The 23,157-nt window shown below is 46.1% G+C and overlaps 1 protein-coding gene across 1 annotated transcript in view; it reads left to right on the plus strand.

Annotated features, from left to right (window-relative positions):
* The window catches only part of LOC132379454 (catenin alpha-3-like), a 1,635,404-nt gene that overhangs the window by 1,436,111 nt on the left and 176,136 nt on the right, over positions 1–23,157 (plus strand). Inside the window, exon 12 of the mRNA XM_059947342.1 lies at positions 3,829–3,980. Coding sequence (XP_059803325.1) covers positions 3,829–3,980 — 152 coding nt within the window. The remainder of the gene's footprint in view (positions 1–3,828; positions 3,981–23,157) is intronic.

The following is a 23,157-nucleotide window of genomic DNA, read 5'->3' on the forward strand; positions in this document are numbered from 1 at the left end:
TGGGTCGCAGTCCACAGACATCCGGGCGGATTGTGTAGCGACTTTGGTGGTGCAAGGCACAGAATATCGGAACTTTGAGCTCCTAGTCATGCCTAATCTGTGCGCACCTGTGCTATTGGGGCTGGACTTCCAGAGCCATCTGGAAAGTGTGACTATGGTATACGACGGGCCCCTCCCACCGCTTACTGTCCGGAATCCTCAGTTTTGTGGGACTTCTTCACATACCCCGCTACTGACCACACACACACACGGGCACACACATCCCATCCAGCACCAGGCCGACAGCTGCGCTACCGACACCACTTGCAGCCTCCCCACTCTCAAGGTCCCTCCCCCACCGCTGTTCGCCAACCTGACCCCCGACTGTAAACCTGTGGCAACTAAAAGCAGGAGGTACAGCGCGGGGGACAGGGCCTTCATTCAGTCGGAGGTGCAGCGGCTGCTCAGGGAGGGGATCATTGAGCCAAGCTCAAGCCCTTCGAGGGCCCAGGTGGTTGTTGTTCGGACTGGGCAGAAAAATAGGATGGTGGTGGACTATAGTCAAACCATCAATAGGTTTACGCAGCTTGACGTGTACCCCCTACCCCGCATCGCGGATATGGTCAACCAGATTGCTCAGTACAAGGTGTACTCGACAATAGATCTGAAATCCGCTTATCACCAGCTCCCCATCTGCCCAGAGGACCGCCCCTACACCGCCTTCGAGGCGGGCGGCAGGCTCTATCACTTCCTGCGCATCCCTTTCGGTGTCACGAATGGTGTCTCTGTCTTCCAGAGGGAAATGGACCAGATGGTGGACCAGTACCAACTGCAGGCCACATTTCCCTATCTGGATAACATCACCATCTGTGGTCACGACAGGCCAGATCACGACGCCAACCTCCAACGATTTCTCCAAGTGGCCGCAGCTCTGAACCTTACTTATAACAGGGACAAGTGTGTGTTTGGAACCACCCGCCTTGCTATACTTGGGTATGTCGTGGAAAATGGGGTTATTGGCCCTGATCCCGAACGTATGCGCCCCCCTGTTAGAACTCCCTCTTCCCACCACTCTCAAGGCCCTCAGACGGTGCCTGGGTTTTTTTTCCTATTACGCCCAATGGGTCCCCCATTACGCAGACAAGGCACGCCCACTGGTCAAGTCTACCTCGTTTCCCCTCTCTGCTGAGGCCCGCGCGGCCTTCAGCTGCATTAAAGAGGACATTGCCAAAGCTACGATGCATGCGGTGGATGAGACCGCTCCCTTCCAAGTGGAGTGTGACGCCTCCGATTTTGCTCTGGCTGCTACCCTCAATCAGGAAGGCAGACCAGTAGCATTCTTTTCTCGCACCCTCCAAGGCTCCGAAATTCGGCACTCCGCGGTGGAGAAAGAAGCCCAGGCCATAGTGGAGGCTGTTAGGCACTGGAGGCACTATCTTGCTGGCAAAAGGTTCACCTTGCTGACCGACCAGCGCTCAGTTGTGTTCCTGTTCAAAAATGATAAGATTTTGCGGTGGAGAATAGAACTCTCCACCTACACCTATGATATCCTGTACCGGCCTGGCAGACTCAATGAGCCCCCTGATGCCCTAGCACACAGCTCGACCAGCTGTACACCCTTCATGCACAACTTTGCCATCCGGGGGTCACCCGATTTTACCATTTTGTGAAAGCTCGGAACCTGCCATACTCCCTGGAGGACATCAGGACGATGACCAGGGACTGCCAAATTTGCGCTGAGTGCAAACCGCACTTCTACCGTCCTGACACGGCACAACTTGTCAAGGCCACCCGCCCTTTTGAACGACTGAGTGTTGACTTTAAGGGCCCCTTTCCCTCCACTGACCGCAATGTCTATTTTCTCAGTGTTATCGACGAGTACTCACGGTTCCCCTTTGCCATCCCCTGCCCCGACACCACTGCCACGTCCGTCATAAAAGCCCTGCGCCAGCTCTTCACCCTGTTCGGGTATCCCTGCTATATCCACAGTGATAGAGGGTCCTCCTTTATGAGTGAGGAGCTGTGCCAGTACTTGCTAGCTAGGGGCATTGCTACCAGTCGGACCACGAGTTATAATCCCCGGGGTAATGGCCAGGTGGAGCGGGAGAATGCCACAGTGTGGAAGGCCACACTTTTAGCCCTTAAGTCAAAAGGGTTGCTGGTCTCTCGATGGCAGGAGGTCCTCCCTGAGGCACTGCACTCTATCCGCTCTCTGTTATGTATGTCCACCAATGCCACCCCTCACGAACGCCTATTCTCTTTTCCCAGGAAGTCTGTCACTGGGACCACCCTACCAGTTTGGCTGACGTCCCCGGGGCCAGTGCTGCTCCGGAAATATGTGAGGAGCAATAAATACTCCCCGCTGGTAGAGAGGGTTCACCTTCTACATGCGAACCCCCAGTATGCTTACGTGGTCTTACCTGATGGGCGGGAGGACACAGTCTCCATCCGCGACCTGGCACCCGCAGGTGCAGCAGACCACTACCCTGAAGGCTCTCCGGTAACTATGAACCCTGCACCAGAGGTGACACTGTGCTCACCAGGCCCTACACAGACTCCTCACGACACTTGTATACCGGGCGTTTCGTACGCATTTATACCAGGCGCCTCGCACATGCGTGAGGGATCACCGGCGCCTGGTGGGCAAGAACAAGCACAACCTCCGTCCCCTGTGCAATCACCAATGTTTCCGGCATCTATGCGATCACAGCCGGTGCTACGTAGATCGCAGTGACAGATTTGACCACCTGATAGACTTGACTTGTAAGAAACTTCGCCACATGGGGACTCTTTCAAACAAAGGGGGGGTGAATGTGGTGAACTATGTGCCTGTCTGGACACGCCCCCTGCTGACGGCTCCTGTGGCTCCTCCCACAAGCCCCTGTATAAAGGCGATCTGAGGCCTGACGCTCGGCCTCAGTCTCCAAGACATAGTATGATGGACACTCACTTCTGGTTCCTTCTTCCAGTCAATAAAAGCTGATATCTCGCCTTACGTCTCAGTGTGAGTTATTGATGGTGCATCACACATAAACAGACCTTTCTTGAGAAGAGCAAACTCTGTCAGTAACCTGACTTTGTGTGTCCTTTTTATACGGGCAGGGTACCTCTACAACCCACACCTCCAACCTCATTCTCATTGATTGGAACGCCTGACTCCAAATAGCTTTTGTAGAAGGTATTACCCCAGAGGTTGACAAACTTTTTCCAACAAATACATGCAATATTGGATTTTTCTCAATAAATAAATGAACAAGTATAATGTTTTTTTATGTTACCTGTTTAATTGTGTACCCTTTATCTAGTTTTAGGACTTGCGTGAAGATCTGATCACATTTTAGGTCATATTTATGCAGAACTAGAGAAAATTCTACACAGTTCACAAACTTTCTAGTGCCACTGTATGCCGGACTTCTGTATTTAAAATATTATTGTGGCTTCTTTGTGAGTTGGGTGTTCCTAACCCAGTGACAGCCCATATACCTTGTTCAGCTCTGTATCTCTGTAGGGGAGCTGTTCGTGTAAGTATCCTACCATTCACTGGCATGCTTTGGTGGATGACATCCTTGTAATGCCATAATAAGATCATAATAAGTGATCTGATGGCAAAAAATAAATTTGGTTAATAACTTTGAAAAATTGCTCTGATAATAAAGGGGAAAATGATTGCTGAGCACAATAGGAAAGAGACTTAATTGCAACTAGCTAAATAATTTTTTCAATAAATAGGCTCAGCAACCATACGTAGAATGGCTTCCTTTGTGCTGGAAGATTTTATGATTCTAAATTCAGTGGGAGTGTACTGACTGCATATTTTAACCGTAGTCTGCATTTTTTACTTCTCCCTAGCAGTTGCAGAGTTTGTCGCACAAGTGAATGTTGCACTGGAAAGGCTCGGCAGGGAATGCGCCTCCCAGTTTGATGACAGCGACTTTGTGGAGTCCTCCAGGAAGGTCTACGATGCAGTTCGTGATATCCGAAGTGCTGTTCTGATGATCAGGGTGAGTATTTGCCTTCTCCACATGACTCGGATTTTCCTGAAGGATGGCGTTTGGTGGCTAGATTTCCACCCATTCTCCTTTTCAAAACTGTAACCATCCACAGCAGTGGCACCAGAAAAGATGGCTAAGTAGATCTTTTCTAAACAGGATCAGAGAAATTTAATCCACAGATTTCTCAGCAGCGTTTCTTTCAGGTAACTGTGCTTATCTTTGTACCAGATCCTCTCACCAGCACTCTTCCAAAGGCTTGTATGAGTTTAGTTGAAGTGGGGAAGTCTATGCTTCATCATCTCTATAATCTTCTGAAGCTGTACAGCTTTTTGAGAAAGCTGGGCTTTTTCATCACTTCCTCCTTGAAGAATTACATAGTTCCCAACCATCTTCTCCCTCCTGTATCCCTCACGACTTAAAAACCTGAAGTGTTTTATTTTTCGAAGGTGACGAATTATCGGTGAAGACATTGGGTACTGCACACATTTCTGGTCACCACATTAAAAAGTGATGCAAGCATGCCAGAGGGGATATAAAAAAGACTCACAATACCCAGAAATGGGAAATAGTATGGATCAGGAATGAAATCGCCTGATCACCTGTTCTTGGAAAGGGAAACTGACCGACTGAGATATTTAAGTTTTTAACAAGCTCTGATAGATTGCTTCCAATTGTGCGGAAGAGAGAAATCAGAAAGCATCAATATAGTGAGCTTCAAGTTATCTAATATAGGGTTCAGGAAATGTTATTTTTTAACTGAGTAACTGATGGAATAGGAACTCATTGCCACAGAGATATATTGAAGCAAATAGTATGGACAAGTTGAAGGTACAAGATAAGCCTACAAGGGAGAAAGGGGCAGAAGTACTACATGGAATTCAAGTGGGAGGAGGCTTGAGTGGTGCATAAAAACACAGCAGAGGCAGCTTGGGATGAATGGCCTTCTTCTGTGCTGTAATTCTGTGTACATGTACGATCGAGCATTTATTCATCTGACCTAAAATTCCCTGGGATGGGATGGTCTAGAAATTGGAAAGGGCCATTAAATTGTAGGTTTGAGGTAGGTAGATGGTTTTTTTCTGAAAAAAAAACCATCAGCAGGGAGACCTTCCACGCTTCTTGCTCTTTGAGAAAACAGGCAGGCCATAGCTCTTTGGCAGGGATCCTGTGAGAGGGAAACATTGTAACATTTTGTTAGTGATGGAGCTTCATGTATGGGTGAGGACATCAGAGAGTTAAACATAATAGTTTATCATTGTTCAGTAACTGTTAAATGTACAAAGTTGTTTAGTCTTTGCTTATGTGTAGTTTTTCATAAATTCTACTGTATTTCTTTTTATTTTCCTTGAATACCTGCAAGAAAATGAACCTCAATGTAGTATATGGTGACTTTGATGATAAATTTACTTCAGCATTGACTTTGACTTTGAATTGTTGGGAAGGTGGATCCTGTGATGATCAGGTTGCAGGATAAAAGTTAGATTGGTTTTCTGATTCGCTACAAGGGAGCTACCTGCAGAGGAGGTGGGTGGTTTGGGCTCCATTACAGAGCCATCATTCATGCTTAAAGTGGGCCAACCTGAAACTGCGGTACCATATCTAGATGTACGCCCTGGGACCAGGGTTATCAATGTGCTGTGGAGGTTCCTTCTGTCAATATCCAGACTCTCCATGAGCAAAGAACTTTGAAGTGGTGGCCAGAGAGATTCTGCGTTATGTCAAATCCGGAGAGTATCTGAATGGAATGGGAACTGCAGATCTGGCGATTCATTTGATAAATCTTTGTTCTTTATTAGTTTATAGCTTAATCCTGTGAATTTGTCCCATGAATGAATTTTCCAGTCCTTTATACTAACATTTAAAATGCTGTGTAAATTACTACTGTTGCTTACTTAAGGACAAGATATCTCCAATTCTTCACTGTTAGCATTCCTGATGCAGCGTGCCATCTGCTAATATTGCTTATTGGAACCCTAGGATGCCTATCTGTGCATGATTATCAGCCAGTTATACTTGGAGAATCAGAAGTGTAAGGGGTACTGAGTGTGCCAATTTGAGTAATTTTCTGAACTCTTGTTGTGAGCGCTCACTGTTAATACATTCTCTCAGTTGCAGATGGTTAAATATAACCCTTTACAATTAGAAATTGGGCAGGAATGCTCTCTTCTCATTGCTGCCTGTCACGGTCCTGACCGTTAATTCCCCATTTTCTCCTAATTCCCTGTGATTGTGCCATGGTTCCGACCGTTAATTCCCCATTTTTCTCCTAATTCTTTTTGGTGATGGCACACCTGGTTTTCATCAAGACCTGCAGTATAAGAACCCCGGCTTTGCGCCCACTAGTTGCCAGATCATTGATTTTGCCAGTGTGGTAATTAACATTTTCTAGCCGCTTAGGATTGTGTGTTCTAAGTTTTGCCTCAGTACCGAGATTCACCTGTGCAACTCTGTCTCTCTGAGTCAAGATAGGTTTTCTAAGTTCAACTCCAGTACCAAGGTTTACCTGTGTAACTCCGTCTCTCCGTGCTAAGAAAAGTTTTGTCTGCCACTTCCCTTTCTACACTCCGTGTCAAGATCAGTTCTGCCTGCCTCCTGCTTCCCTGCACTCCCTCCTGTTTGCCGTTGAACCCACAAGCCCACGTCTGCATCCTAACTCAATCTCCGTGCTTGTGTCCTGTGTTTGGGTTCGCCTCGTTCGTTGCAACACTGCCATCATAAAGGAGTCTCAGGACTCACACCACCGGGTTCAGGAACAGTTATTACCCGTCAACCATCAGGCTCTTGAACCAAAGAAGATAACTTCACTCAACTTCACTTGCCCCATCATTGAAATTTCCCCTTAATCTATGGCTTTGTCAGTATCTCCAGATGAACTGTCTTTTTGTGTGTTTTCCCCCTAGCCGTCAGTCTGTGGTTTTGCGTTCCCATGTGTTCTTGTTTGTTTTCATGCCCCATGAGCTCCTGTCCCCGCTCCTGCTCTACTCCGGCCCCTGTTTTACTGAGTACTCTGCCTCTCACCTGTTTCTCGCTATTACCTGTTTTGCTGCCACTTGTGTCCCATCATGCTCAACCTATCATCTGCCTCTCTGTTTATTGTTCAGTGTATTTCAGTCCTGTGTTTTCACCTGCTTGTTGACAGATTTTGCCAGTGAATTTTCCTGAGCCTTTCCAGCATTCATATCAGAACTCTGTCTGTCTGAATATTGACTCTGCCTTTTTCCCAGTTCTGGTTTTTGGATTTCTCTGGAATTTTTGATCTCTGCCTGAACTTTGATGCTGACTTTGTTGCCCCTCTGGATTTGCTACTCAGTAAATATCACAGTGCGCACAGTACTTGGTCTGTGATTGGGTCCCTGCTGCAGTATCCTGACAGGCTTATTTTCAAGAACTTTTCATCTCATGCTCTTGATATTTATTGCTTATTTATATTTAATATTATTATTTCTTTATTTCTGGTATTTGCACAGTTTGTTGTCTTTTGCACACTGGTTAAATGCCCAAATTGTTGTGGTCTTTCATTGATTTCTTTTATGGTTATTATTCTATTATTGATTTATTGGGTATGTCCATAAAAATGAATGTTAAGGTTGTATATAGTGATATATATGTGCTTTGATAATAAATTTACTTTGTACTTTAATTATGACAATAATAGAGTTTGACATACAAATTTTTAAATGTTTTTAAAAATAGTATGTTGCATAAAATACCATTAATATGCAAAATAACTTCATTCTTTTTCAATAATTATTTCTCAATATTCCTCTCATATTTCTATTAATATTTTAAACAGAAGAAAGGCACTTTGCCTTGGCATTTGGTTAAAGTTACGAAACCCCAGAGAATGAGCTTCTTTATTCTTAATCCTCATGGTAACATGTTGAAAGGGCCCATAAGTTTTCAACAGGCCAACTTGTGCAACTTCCAAGCTCAGGAAAAATACTTCAGGAGCTTGAACTGTAAATAATGCTGAATTAAATGTTCAGCTGCTATTTTGTCAAGTCACGGTTATCACCTAGTGTACAGAATATTGAAAATGGTCTGACTCAGGAAGGAAGCAAATACTAATCTCTGGTTTGAAGCTTCTTTCTTGATGGTCGCTATCTTTCCCCACTTGAAGATAGCAAAATGTAACCCATTATGGTTAAAGTAACACACATAAAATACTGGAGGAACTCAGCAGGTCAGGCAGCATCTATGGGGAGAAAGTACAGTTGACATTTAAAAATCACTGAGTGGAAAGTGAATTGTGAGAGTAATGCAGATGGGTTAGTTCTAAATTGTTTAAAACATTGAATCATTGTAAGCACATCAACATTTTATTCTTGGGTTAAGATGTTATTGGTGACAGAACAAAGCTGGGTCGTTGGAACTGAGCAGAGATGAGTATGTTCTCATTTAGTGGTGCCTCAGGCTTGGGAAGTTGAATGTGCCCTTCCTTTTCTTACATGCCTAATAGAGGACTGGATCCACATGCACTCCTGAGTATGTGCAATCAACAACAGGACTTTTCGGCTTCAGCATTTGTAGCAAGATTCAAGAATTACTGCACCCCGACCATTAGGAGTAGTGCAATATTTACAAATTTGTTTTGGGGAGGAACCTCAAGCTGCCCATGTGTGTCTGTGTCCATCACAAATGCTGGGCAAAGGCTCACTTCACTGAAAGGGCTGGACATCTATGTTAGAAGCTTTGTATTTAGATACAGCACAGTAACTGACCCTCCAGCCCATACGGCCCATTCGCCTCATTACACCCACGTGACCAATTAACCTACTAACCAAATATGTCTTTGGAATGTGGGAGGAAAGTGGAGCACCCAAAGGAAACCCACATGATCATGGGGAGAATATGCAAACTCCTTACAGACATGGGCAAAATTGAATCCAGGTCACTGGCCCTACAATAGCTATGCTACCCCCAAGTATATACAGTCCAAATTCATTGTGAATCAGAGCTGTACATTGTAGAGGGTACTAGAACTCACTGTGGCCAAAGCTGGTGCATGGCTCAGTTTTAATTTGCCCTCACTCTCAGCAGACAGTAGCCCACTTGTGGTGGAGTTCCTGAGATACGTAGAAAAGGAACATTTCACAATTCAGTTGAGGACGGGTGAAGTAATCAGGTGCTAAATGAGACTGAGTTACTGGAGCAGGAGGGAGATGTCAGTATTTCAGCGAGGCATAACTGAAAGCATCAGATTCTCCAATGAGAAAATATTGAGGTGCCTAGAAAATAGCTTGACGTATAACTTTTGAAGCTGATTTTAAAATTGTTCTGGGCCCCAGAGTAATCATTCTCATCTTACTTTACATTGGAAAGTGTATGGATTACCTCTATAATATATAAAAAAAAATGGAATGTAAGGAACTTTGGACTTTTTCCCTCAGAAAGGCTGAGAAAAGAGTTTAGAATGAGGATAACTAAAGAGAGGATAGGTACACCCAAGGACAAAAGAAGGAATATGTGCTTGGAACAGGGAAAGTTGCTAAGATACTGAATTGCTACCTTACCAAGGAGAAGGATTTGGTGTATAGTGAGGGCAGAATCGGGCCTGCTAATTTGCTGGGACATTTTGAAGTTAAAGAGGAGGTAACTGAAAAACATTAATAGATATTAGGCCCCAGGATCTGACGGCATATATCCCAGAATCTTAAACAAACTAACTGAGAAGATTGCTGGGGCTTTGACAAAGATATTTGTGCCCTTACCAGGAAATGATAAGGTCATAGCGGACTGGAGTTGGCATATGTTTTTACCTTTGTTTGAGAAAGGAAAGAGGGATAACGTAGGGATTTACAGGCCAGTGAGCAAATACCATGTCAGTGGTAGGGAAGCGATTGGAGATGATATTGAGAAATAGGATATTTTTTCACTTTTGGGAAGGCATAGACTGCTTAGGAACAATGTGCATGGCCTTGTGCAGGGCTGATCATGTCCTACAAGCTTAATAAGTTTTTTGAGGAGGTAACAAAGGAGCTTGTTGAGGTAGGGTAGTGGACTTTAATAAGGTATTTGATAAGGTCCCTCGTGGTAGGTTCAGAATCAGATTGAGGTTTACTATCACTGGCGTATGTTGTGAAATTTGTTGTTTTACGGTAGCAGCACATTGCAATACACGGTAATATTTAAAAACTGTAAATTACAATCAGAAATACAGTGGATTAGGGCAGCTGTTTATTTGGGACAACCCTTAATGAACAAAATGAGGTTCGTCCATTGTCATCGATGAAGACCTGGACACCATTAGTACTTTTTACGACGCTCAAACCAGCACGGATGGAGTTGGCCGGCCGTGCATGGGAGCCAGCTGGATTCGAACTCGGGACCTCTCGCCCCAAAATCCAGTGCTGATGCCACTACGTCACCAGTCGTCTGGGTGATGGTGTCTAGACCAGCGCTTGATTTGGATTTAAGTGAGAGAGAGTTGCGCAGTGTCAGCCTCACTCTCTCTTCCCAATTCCCATCTGGATCCAGTGGAAAGAAGAGAGTCGAGACAGCTGGAGATGGGACTAGGCGCAGTGGATGGCCAGGATATCTTCTGAGTTTTGTCGTGCTCTACACGTTCCACGACGCTTGCAGAGACCGCCTTCTTGACCGTTGGACCTTCCATTGGTCTCGTTCGCTCAATCTGCTAGAGTCTGTCTTCACGTGCTGGGATAGACAACTCCCTATCTCACCGAGGGTTTGAGACCCGCCGGCTACCCTCACCTGGTTTAGCCGGCTTGTCGAAGCCGTTGCCCTGGGTCTGGCTTCAGTCGCAAGCAAACAGCTACAGGAGCCACAGGTGAGAGCTGAGTGCCAGGTGGGGTCCAAAGGTGGACAAAGTGCCTGAAAAGGACACAATATGCTCCCCCACCCGAGGTGCTACCCCTCCCTGACACTCCATACCCCCAACGAACAAAAACTAATCAAGAAGATAGCCAGGATTCTCTTTGATTTTTTGGTGCTCTGTGCCCTTAACTGGGATAGTTTCTAACTAGCATCAGTCAAGTGCACTGTGTGACCATTGGACACTACGCTGTGCTTAGAGTCATGTTCTTTCAGATAGCATCAGTTGTATGTGTTTATGTTCTAATCTCAATGTATTTTGTCACTGATAGTTGACAAGAAACATGCAGTAAGAAAATTTGTAACTGTTTTGTTCACTGCAGTTTCAAACATTCAGGCTTGGAGATGTCAGGAACGGACAGGAGTAAAAATGAAACAATTTCATGACTTCAACAAATAAAGAACTACGAAGAATTCAAAAGTATTGACAGTCATTTTGAATGTTACAATGAAAACTAAGATTTGGAGAATGCAATTGTCAAAAGGATTTTTGAAGGCAGTCAATTATCTGCAATAAGTGTCTCTGATAATGTTGTTCATTTGTAGTCAATCAAAAGAACATACTCTGGATGAATTCCTCCATAGGTAACAATTAGGAACTAATACAGTTTTGTAGTTGTAGTATTAGTAGTATTCTTGTTTGTTCAATATCTATATACTACTAAAGGTCTCATGCTCTGTCTGTTTGTGACCTCCAATTAGCGCTAAAGGTGCATTACAGCGGCACTTTTTTTGGCTAAATCGACTTAAGATGTGCTAACTTGCAGAATGCAGGCATATTTCAGAGTTATATATTCGTATAAAATTGTTCATTCGCCAAAATCAACAGCCCCGCTTTCACCCGAGAGCCGATCCACCATCAGGGAAATCGGGACACAACACCACGACACATGCGCATGGCCAGCCTCAGCAGTGACACCAACCGGAGCAAAAGGACAGGGCAGGGCAACTCTATTTCAATCCTCTCAAAAGGTGCCCCAACAGGTCACCCCATTGTCTAGTTTCATTTAAATACATAATTTGTTACTTAGTTGTCATCTTTATACTTTTTAAACTACTGACATGAAACTTCAGCTAATTGGGACAGCTGATTAATTGGGTCGATATGTATTAGTTTCAATTAATCAGAATCTACCATAGATTTAAAAAAATATATATTAAGTAAATAGTGCAAAAAGAGAGCAAAAATATTGAGGTAGTGTATACTGTCCATTCAGAAATCTGATGGTGGAGGGAAAAAGTTGTTCGTAAAACATTGAATGTGTACTTCCAGCCTCCTGTACCTCCTCCTCGATGGTAGCAATGAGAAGGGGGCATGTCCTTGGTGAGGGGGGTTTCTTAATAATGGATGACATAGTTTGAGGCATCGCCTTTTGAAGGTGTCCTGGGTGCTGAGGGAGGCTAGTGCCCAAGATGGACCTGGCTGAGCTTACAACTTTCTGCACACTTTTCCAATCCTGTACAGTCACCCCTCCAAACCAAACAGTGACGCAAACAGATCCAAAGCTCCCCAGGGCATATCTACAGAAATCTGTGAGGCTTTTTGGTGTTATAGCAAGTGTCCTCAGAAGGCCGATGAAATACAACAGCTGCTTATTTGTAATTGCATCGTGTTGGGCCCTGGATTGATCTTTGGATGTGTTTTCACCCAGGAACTTGACACTGTTCACCTTTCCCACTGCTGATTCCTTGATGAGGAGTGGTTTGTGTTCCCTCAACTTCCCTTTGCTGAAGTCCACTATCAATTACTTGGTCTTGCTGATGTTGAGTGCAAGGTTATTGTTGTGACACCACTGATCTATCTCACACCTGTATGCCTCTTCCTCACCATCTGAAATTCTGCCAACAATAGTTATGTCATCAACAAATTTGCAGATGGTGTTTGAGCGGTGCCTGACCACACAGTCATGGGTGTAGGGAGAGCAGGGCAGTGGGCTAAGCATGCATTATTGAGCTGTGCCAGTGTTGATTGTCAGTGAGGAGGAGATGTTATTTCTGATCTGCACTGACTGTGGTTTCCTGCCAAGGACGTCAAGGATCCAGCTGCAGGTGGAGGTATAGAAGCATAGGCTTTGGAGCTTGTAGATTAATTCTGAAGTTACAGTGGTATTGAAAGCTGAGCTATAATCAACAGACAGCAGCCTAATGTAAAGTATGTACTTTATTTTCCACAGGCGCACCATTCGCCAGTAGGACAGTAGGAAATGGGGGTCTAAGGTCTCTGCCCACTTTCCATGCTCTGGTTTCTTAAAGGGGAACTGCTGTTGTCCAGGTGATCCAAGACCCTGTGGAAAACCAGTGAGATAACATCTGCTGTAGACCTATTGTGGCGACAGGCAAATTGCAGTGGCTCCACGTCCTTGCTTAGGCATGACCTGGATTCTGGCCATGACCACCCTCTCAAAATATTTCATCACAGTAGATATGAGTGCAACTGATTGATAGCTGATGAGGCAGCTCACCCTGCTCCTCTTGAGCACTGGTATGATTGTCGCTCTTTTGAAGCTGGTGGGAAACTCTGACTGCAGCAGGAAGAAACTGAAGATATCCTTGAACACTCTCTCCAGTTGGCTGGCACAGGTTTTCAGCCCCCTACCAGGTAGTACCTGAAGCCTTGTGAGAGTTCACCCTCTTGAAAGATGTCCTGACGTCAGCCTCTGAGACAGAGATCACAGGGTCACCAGATGCTGCAGGATTTGTACAGGTGTAGAGTCCCTTTCAAAGTGTTGAGCTGATCTGGGAGTGAAGCATCACAGCCATTCATGATGTTAGGTTTCACTTTGTAGGAAGTAATGGCCTGTTAACCCTGCCTAAGCTGATGTGCATCCGATTTACCTCAATCAGAATTGCTTTTCACACTTAAAATAGCCTTCCACAGATCGTGTCTGGACTTCTGAATCACTGGTCTTGAAGGCCACATTTCTAGCCCTCAGCAAGCTATGAATCTCCTGGTTCATGTCTAGTACATTCTCAAAGGCACGCACTCATCCACACAGGTCTGGATGAAGTCACTGACAACTGTGGTGTATTCATTCAGATTGGAAGATGTATCCCTGAATATTGTCCAGTCCATCAACTCAAAGCAGTGCTGTAACCACTGCTCTGCCTCCCTGAGCATATCTTCTTGGTCCTCACCTCACAGTCTTTAGTCTCTGCCTGTATGCCGGGCATAGAAGTATAGCCAGGTGATTGGGCTTTCGATAGTGCAGGTGTGGGATGGCATGGTATATGCCCTTGGTGTTCTGGTATATTGGTGTCTCTGGTTCTACAGGAGGTATGTTGGTGGTAGTAGTTCAGAGACTTCTTCAAGTTGGCCTGGTTGAAATCCCCTACAATGACTGGAAAGGCATCAGGGTGCATTGTTTTGTGACCACCAATCAAGGTGCGGAGATCCTCCAGTGCCTGCTGGAGGAAGAATGTACACCGCTAATGGGATGATGGCAGGAAACTCCCTCAGCAAATAAAAAGGATGGCACTTGACCACTAGATGTTCTAGGTCAGGTGAGCAGGATTGAGACAGAACCATCTTGTCTGTCCACCACAATGAGTTAATCATGAAACAAACTCCACCTCTTCTTCCTTTAAAAGAGTCAGCTGTCCTATCTTTTCGAAGGATGGTGAAGCGTTCGAGCTGAAATTGTGGTGGTTAGCCACGTACCCTTGAAGCAGAGTATACAGCAATCCCCAATGTCCCACTGATATGACAATCTAGATCTGAGGTATTTAGTTTTATTTTTCAGAAATACCCATTCACCAGTTGGATGGCAGGGAGTGGTGGACTAAGGCCTCTATCTGCATTTCAATCATATCTGCAGACCAGCCAACTTTCTAATTTACGCTTTCAAAAAGGAGAATCCAAAGTGGATGATCTCACATTTACCAACATTGTATTCCATCTGCCAGACCTTGGCCCACTCACTTAACCTATCTATATCCCTCTGCAGACTCTCCACATCCTCTGTACAATTTGCTTTTCCGCTCAGTTTAGTGTCATCAGCAAGTTTTGCTACGCTACACTCAGTCCCCTCTTCCAAATCATCAATCTAAATGGTAAACAGCTGCGGGCCCAGCACCGACCCCTGTGGCACCCCACTCACCACTGACTGCCAACCAGAGAAACACCCATTTGTACCAACTCTCTGCCTTCTATTGGTTAACCAATCCACTATCCAAGCAAATACACTTCCTCCGACTCCATGCATCCATATCTTATTTATAAGTCTCTTGTGCGGCACCTTATCGAATGCCTTCTGGAAATGCAAGTATACAACATCCACCTGTTCCCCTCTATCCACTGCACTCATGATGTCCTCAAAGAACTCCAGTAAGTTTGTCAAACAGGACCTGCCCTTTCTGAATCCAAGCCGTATCTGTCTAATGGAACCACTCCTTTCTAAATGTTTCGCTATTTCTTCCTTAATGACAGCTTCAAGCATTACAGATGTTAAGCTAACTGGCTTAAGTTGCCCATCTTTTGCCTACATCCTTTTTCAAAAAGTGGAATAACATTTGCTGTCTTCCAATCCGCCGGGACCCACCCAGAGTCTAGAGAGTTTTGATAAATGATTACCAACGCGTCTACTATAACCTCCGCCAATTCCCTCAGCACCCTGGGATGCATCCCATCAGGACCAGGAAACTTATCTATCTTCAGGCCCTCTGGTTTGCTCATCACTATCTCTTTAGTGACAGTGATTTTATCTAGGTCCTCACCTCTCATTTCGTCCATAACATCCTTCTTTGGCATATTAGACGTGTCCTCCACCATTAAAACTGACACAAAATAGTTGTTCAATGTCTTAGCCATTTCCTTATCACCCAATATCAATTTCCTCTTATTGTCTTCCAAGGGACCTACATTGACTTTAGCCACCCTCTTCCACTTTATATATTTATAAAAACTTTTGCTACCTGTTTTTATATTTTGTGCTAATTTACTTTCATACTCTGTCTTCCCTTTCCTTATTTCTTGTTTAGTTGTTCTTTGGTGCCTTTTAAAGTTTTCCCAATCCTCCAGTCTTCCCCTACTCTTTGCAACTTTGTACACATGAACTTTTAATTTGATACTATATTTTATTTCCTTAATTATCCAAGGCTGGCTCTCCCCACACTTAGACTGTATTTACTTTTGACTGGAATATACTTTTGTTGAGCACTGTGAAAAATCTCTTTGAAAGTATTCCACTGTTCCTCAACTGTCCTACCAAATAGCCTGTGATCCCAATCCACATTAGCCAACTCCTCCCTCATCCCGTTGTAATCTCCCTTGTTACTTTTTACATAATACACTAGTTTTAGTTCTATTTCATCCTCCATCTGAATGCGAAATTCAATCATACTATGATCACTCTTTCCAAGAGGATCCCTGACTACAAAATCGTTAATCTTACCTGTCTCTTTGCACAGGACTAGATCTAAGATAGCGTTTTCCCTTGCAGGTTCACTAACATGCTGCTCAAGAAAGCCATCTCAGATGCATTCTATGAAGTCCTCCTCGAGACTTCCTTGACCAACCTGATTCACCCAATCTATGTGGAAGTTAAAATTCCCCATTACAACTGCCGTTCTGTTCTTACAAGCCTCAGTTATTTCTTGGTTAATCACCTCTGCCCTGCAATATTTTTATTAGGTGGCCTATAGACAACTCTCACCAGTGATTTTGTTTTTCCCTTTACTATTCTTAACCTCTACCCAGATGGACTCAACATTCTGCTCTGTAGATCAGATATCGTCTCTCGCAATCACCCTGATCTCATTCTTAATCAAGAGCGCCACCCCACCTCTTTGCCTTCCTGCCGTAATCTTTCTGTATTACCTGATATCGTTAGGAGGATTTAGGAGTCCTTGTGCCAGACTCCCAGAAGGTTAACTCACAGTTCAGTCTGTGCTAAAGAAGGCAAATGCAATGTTGGCATTTATTTCAAGTGGAATAGAATATGAAAGCAAGGAGATAATGTTGAAGCTTTATGAAAACCCTGACTGACTATTTCCTTGAAGCTAACTTAAAATGTGTGGCCACTGGGAGATCCTGCTTTCTCTGGCGGACCGAGCCATCATACTATGATCACACTTTCCAAGAGGATCCCTGACTACAAGATCGTTAATCTTACCTGTCTCTTTGCACAGAACTAGATCTAAGATAACATTTTTCCTTGTAGGTTCACTAACATGCTGCTCAAGAAAGCCATCATGGATGCATTCTATGTGGAAGTTAAAATCCCCCATGAAAATTGCCATTCTGTTCTTATAAGCCTCAGTTATTTCTTGGTTAATCGCCTCTGCCCTGCAATACTTTTATTAAGTGGCCTATAGACAACACCCACCAGTGATTTTTTTTTCCCTTCACTATCTTAATCTCTACCCAGATGGACTCAACATTCGGCTCTGTAGATCTTGTAACATCTCTCACAATCGCTCTTATCTCATCCTTAATCAAGAGCGCCACCCCACCTCCTCTGCCTTCCTGCCTATCTTTCCATATTACCTGATACCCTTGGATATTTAATTCCCAGTCATCTCCACCTTGCTACCAGGTTTCTGGAATGGCCACTAAATCATATGCCTTGATACTGAGCTGTGCCACAAGTTCACTAACCATGTTTCTAATATTACGGGCATTTAGGTTTATACTCATTGTCCTTTTAGAATCTAGTGACCTATGTGATTTTTGCTTTTTACTTTTATTCACTCAATCTAGCTTTGGTCTCTGCATCACTTCCCTCTTCTTTTCTGTGTGGGTTCCCATCCTCCTGCCACATTAGTTTGAAGCCTCCCCAACAGCACTAGCAAACAATCTCCCTGGAACTTGTCTTTGTATTGTCTGCAAACCTGCCCACAAAGACATCAATTGCATCATCCAAATCATTGACATGTAATGTAAAAAGAATTTGTCCCTACGCAGACCCCTGTGGAACACCACTGGCCACTGGCAGCCAACCAGAGAAGGCTCCTGTAGTGTTCTCGCTCAGGTGTAACGGAACTCTGAACTAAACACCGAGGTAAACCGTAGTCAATGAAAACAGGATCGCAGTAAGATTAACCATTTACTGTTCACTCTTCCACATTAACGTATGGTGAAAACTGTTGATAAAACAATACAAAATGTATACAGTATTTGTTTCCTTCTTGATATCACATTTACATTGTAAATACTTTCAAAAGTAAAACTACAACTACATTACATTAAAGTGCAACATACAGTCAGAATCTACCTACGCCATTGACTGCTTTAAATACACTTCAACACAAACTATCCGCAACTCTTTAACTAACGAAAACATAAACCTTATCAACCGTCATTACTTTTAACAGAATCAGCATTAACATTTTTAATTCGACACATCGATTATCTCATGAACTTACAGCGTTGCTTCACTGATGTTTCTAGTGCGTAGAAAGAAAACTTTTCTTGCACTGATCCTGCACATGTGAGCCCCCTCCTTCCCGTTTCTCCAAACTGGTATTTTCCCACAAGACGCGGCGAAACCGGGTGTGACGTCATCACATGCCACGATATATCACAGACAACGAATTTACTTTAAACAATCCTAACTTCAACTAAAAAATGTTAACAAATGAATTACTAAAGCAAAAATATTATAAACTAAACAAATGCCATAAAGGCAACACAGCTCCCTTTACTGCCACTCTTTGCTTCCTGCTAATCAGCCAATGCTCTGTCCATGCTAGTACCTTTCCTGTAATACCATGGACTCAAAACTTGTTATGCACTCATGTGTGACAACTTTCAAACCACCCTTGTGGTTTCTTCTGCCCCCCTGCTTCTGTAGAGTGACATTTAGAATTTTCCAGTCCTCTGGAACCATGCCAGAATTTCGAGATTCTTGAAAGGATCTTGCCTTCACAATTTTTTCAGCCACCTCTTTCAGAACACTGGGATGTAGACCATCTAGTCCAGGTAATTTATCTGTCTTCAGACCTATCACTTTCCCAAGCACCTTCTCCCTGGTAATAGCAACTACACTCACTTCTGATCACTGACACTCTCAAACATACAGCATACTGCTAGTGTCTTCCACAGTGAAGACAGATGCAAAATACTTACTCAGTTCACATGCCATTTCCTTGTCCCTCATTACTACCACACCAGCATCTTTTTCCAGCAGTCCGATATCTACTCTTGCCTCTCTTTTTCTCTTTATATATCCAAAGAAACTTTTAGTATCCTTTATAATACTATTGGCAAGCTTACCTTCGCATTCCATCTTTTCTTTCTTTATAACCTTTTTAGTTGTCTTCTGTTGGTTTTTAAAAGCTTCCCAATCCTCTTAATTCCCATTATTTTTTCTCTGATATATGACCTCTCTCTGGCTTTTATATTGGCTTTGATTTCCCTTGTCAGCCATGGTTGCATCATCCTGACTTTAGAATTGATGCACCATCAATAACTCACACTGAGACGTAAGGCGAGATATCGGCTTTTATTGACTGGAAGAAGGAACCAGGAGTGAGTGTCCATCATACCATGTCCTGGAGACTGAGGCCGAGCGTCAGGCCGCAGGTCTCCTTTATACAGGGGCCTGTGGGAGGAGCCACAGGAGCAGTCAGCAGGGGGCGTGTCCAGACAGGCACATAATTCACCACATTCACCCCCCCCTTTGTTTGAAAGTGGCGAAGTTTCTTACAAGTCAAGTCTATCAGGTGGTCGAATCTGTCGCTACGATCTACGTAGCACCGGCTGTGATCGCATGGATGCCGACGACATTGGTGATTGCACAGGGGACGGAGGTTGCGCTTGTTTCTGCCCACTAGGTGCCGGTGATCCTTCACGCATGTGCGAGGCGCCTGGTATAAATGCGTACGAAACGCCCGGTATACAAGTGTCGTGAGGAGTCTGTGTAGGGCCTGGTGAGCACGGTGGTGCAGGGTTCATAGTTACCGGAGAGCCTTCAGGGTAGTGGTCTGCTGCACCTGCGGGTGCCAGGTCGCGGATGGAGACCTTGTCCTCCCGCCCATCAGGTAAGACCACGTAAGCATACTGGGGGTTCGCATGTAGAAGGTGAACCCTCTCTACCAGCGGGGAGTATTTATTGCTCCTCACATGTTTCCGGAGCAGCACTGGCCCCGGGGACGTCAGCCAAACTGGTAGGGTGGTCCCAGTGACAGACTTCCTGGGAAAAGAGAATAGGCGTTCGTGAGGAGTGGCATTGGTGGACGTACATAACAGAGAGCGCATAGAGTGCAGTGCCTCAGGGAGGACCTCCTGCCATCGAGAGACCGGCAACCCTTTTGACTTAAGGGCTAAAAGTGTGGCCTTCCACACTGTGGCATTCTCCCGCTCCACCTGGCCATTACCCCGGGGATTATAACTCGTGGTCCGACTGGTAGCAATGCCCCTAGCTAGCAAGTACTGGCGCAGCTCCTCACTCATAAAGGAGGACCCTCTATCGCTGTGGATATAGCAGGGATACCCGAACAGAGTGAAGAGCTGGCGCAGGGCTTTTATGACGGACGTGGCAGTGGTGTCGGGGCAGGGGATGGCAAAGGGGAACCGTGAGTACTCGTCGATAACACTGAGAAAATAGACATTGCAGTCAGTGGAGGGAAGGGGGCCCTTAAAGTCAACACTCAGTCATTCAAAAGGGTGGGTGGCCTTGACAAGTTGTGCCGTGTCAGGACGGTAGAAGTGCGGTTTGCACTCAGCGCAAATTTGGCAGTCCCTGGTCATCGTCCTGATGTCCTCCAGGGAGTATGGCAGGTTCCGAGCTTTCACAAAATGGTAAAATCAGGTGACCCCCGGATGGCAAAGTTGTGCATGAAGGGTGTACAGCTGGTCGAGCTGTGTGCTAGCACATGTTCCCCGGGATAGGGCATCAGGGGGCTCATTGAGTCTGCCAGGCCGGTACAGGATATCATAGGTGTAGGTGGAGAGTTCTATCCTCCACCGCAAAATCTTATCATTTTTGATTTTGCCCCGCTGTCGGTTGCTGAACAGGAACGCAACCGAGCACTGGTCGGTCAGTAAGGTGAACCTTTTGCCAGCAAGATAGTGCCTCCAGTGCCTAACAGCCTCCACTATGGCCTGGGCTTCTTTCTCCACCGCGGAGTGCCGAATTTCGGAGCCTTGGAGGGTGCGAGAAAAGAATGCTACTGGTCTGCCTTCCTGATTGAGGGTAGCAGCAAGAGCAAAATCGGAGGCGTCACACTCCACTTGGAAGGGAGCGGTCTCATCCACCGCATGCATCGTAGCTTTGGCAATGTCCTCTTTAATGCAGCTGAAGGCCGCGCGGGCCTCAGCAGAGAGGGGAAACGAGGTAGACTTGACCAGGGGGCGTGCCTTGTCTGCGTAATGGGGGACCCATTGTGCGTAATAGGAAAAAAAACCCAGGCACCGTCTGAGGGCCTTGAGAGTGGTGGGAAGAGGGAGTTCTAACAGGGGGCGCATACGTTCGGGATCAGGGCCAATAACCCCATTTTCCACGACATACCCAAGTATAGCAAGGCGGGTGGTTCCAAACACACACTTGTCCCTGTTATAAGTAAGGTTCAGAGCTGCGGCCACTTGGAGAAATCGTTGGAGGTTGGCGTCGTGATCTAGCCTGTCGTGACCACAGATGGTGATGTTATCCAGATATGGAAATGTGGCCTGCAGTTGGTACTGGTCCACCATCTGGTCCATTTCCCTCTGGAAGACAGAGACACCATTCGTGACACCGAAAGGGACGCGCAGGAAGTGATAGAGCCTGCTGCCCGCCTCGAAGGCGGTGTAGGGGTGGTCCTCTGGGCAGATGGGGAGCTGGTGATAAGTGGATTTCAGATCTATTGTCGAGTACACCTTGTACTGAGCAATCTGGTTGACCATATCCGCGATGCGGGGTAGGGGGTACGCGTCAAGCTGCGTAAACCTATTGATGGTTTGACTATAGTCCACCACCATCCTATTTTTCTGCCCAGTCTGAACAACAACCACCTGGGCCCTCCAAGGGCTTGTGCTTGGCTCAATGATCCCCTCCCTGAGCAGCCGCTGCACCTCCGACTGAATGAAGGCCCTGTCCCCCGCGCTGTACCTCCTGCTTTTAGTTGCCACAGGCTTACAGTCAGGGGTCAGGTTGGCAAATAGCGGTGGGGGAGGGACCTTGAGAGTAGAGAGGCTGCAAGTGGTGTCGGTAGCGCAGCTGTCGGCCTGGTTCTGGATGGGATGTGTGTGTCCGTGTGTGTGTGTGGTCAGTAGCGGGGTATGTGAAGAAGTCCCACAAAACTGAGGATTCCTGACAGTGAGTGGTGGGAGGGGCCCGTCATATACCATTGTCACATTTTCGAGATGGCTCTGGAAGTCCAGCCCCAATAGCACAGGTGCGCACAGATTAGGCATGACCAGTAGCGCAAAGTTCCGATATTCTGTGCCTTGCACCACCAGTGTCGCTACACAACCCGCCCGGATGTCTGTGGACTGCGACCCAGAAGCCAAATGGAACCTCCGACTTACGGGCCGCGTTGCAAGTCCGCAGCGTTGCACTGTGTCCGGGTGAATAAAACTCCCAGTGCTGCCCGTGTCAAACAGGCATCTAGTCCTGTGCCCCTCCACCAGGATGTCCATCATGGACCTTGCAAGCTGGTGTGGGGCGCTTTGGTCGAGGGTCACAGTGGCCAGCGTTGAATCGCCGTCGGGGTACCCGGTCAGCATCGGAGGGCCGGGGGCGGGGCATGCTGACGCCGACAAAGATGGCCGCTCACATCCGGGCATGCAAGATGGCGGCCCCCACGTTTCACCCACAGCGCTGCACTCCGCTCGAGGTTGAGACTTACAGACCTTGGCGAAGTGGCCCCGCTTTCTGCAGCTGGAGCAGGTCGCTTCTCGCGCTGGACAGCGTTGTCGAGAGTGTTTTTTATGGCCACAGAAAGAACAAAGCACAGGCTTCCGACGGGCTGCCGCAGTGGTCGGGTTCGGGGAGCTCGTGGAATCGCGACTGGCAGTGGCGTTGGCGAATTCGCTCCCGGGAGCCGGCGGTGGCGGGGTCTGAGGTGTCCACGGAACCGGCGGGGAATCGCGCGACTGGACAGCGTCGGCATTATGCAAAGCAGCTTCCAGAGCGTTGGCCGTCTCTATCGCCGAGCTTAAGGTAAGGTCGGCATTTTCCAGCAGTCGCTGGCGCATGTACACTGACCTCAGTCCCGTCACAAAAGCGTCTCGCACCAGCAGCAGCGCATGCTGTTCTGCCGTGAGCGTCTTGCCGTCACAAGGTCGGACGAGTGTCTGTAGTGCTCGGAGAAACTCAGCGCACGATTCGCCAGGCCGCTGTTGCCGGGTAGCTAAACGATGTTTTGCATAGACGGTGTTCACTGGCCGCAGGTACTGTCTTTTGAGGGCCTCCAGTGCCCCATCGTAGGTCGGCAG

This window comes from Hypanus sabinus, chromosome 22, assembly GCF_030144855.1.
Source record: "Hypanus sabinus isolate sHypSab1 chromosome 22, sHypSab1.hap1, whole genome shotgun sequence".
Lineage (NCBI taxonomy): Eukaryota > Metazoa > Chordata > Chondrichthyes > Myliobatiformes > Dasyatidae > Hypanus > Hypanus sabinus.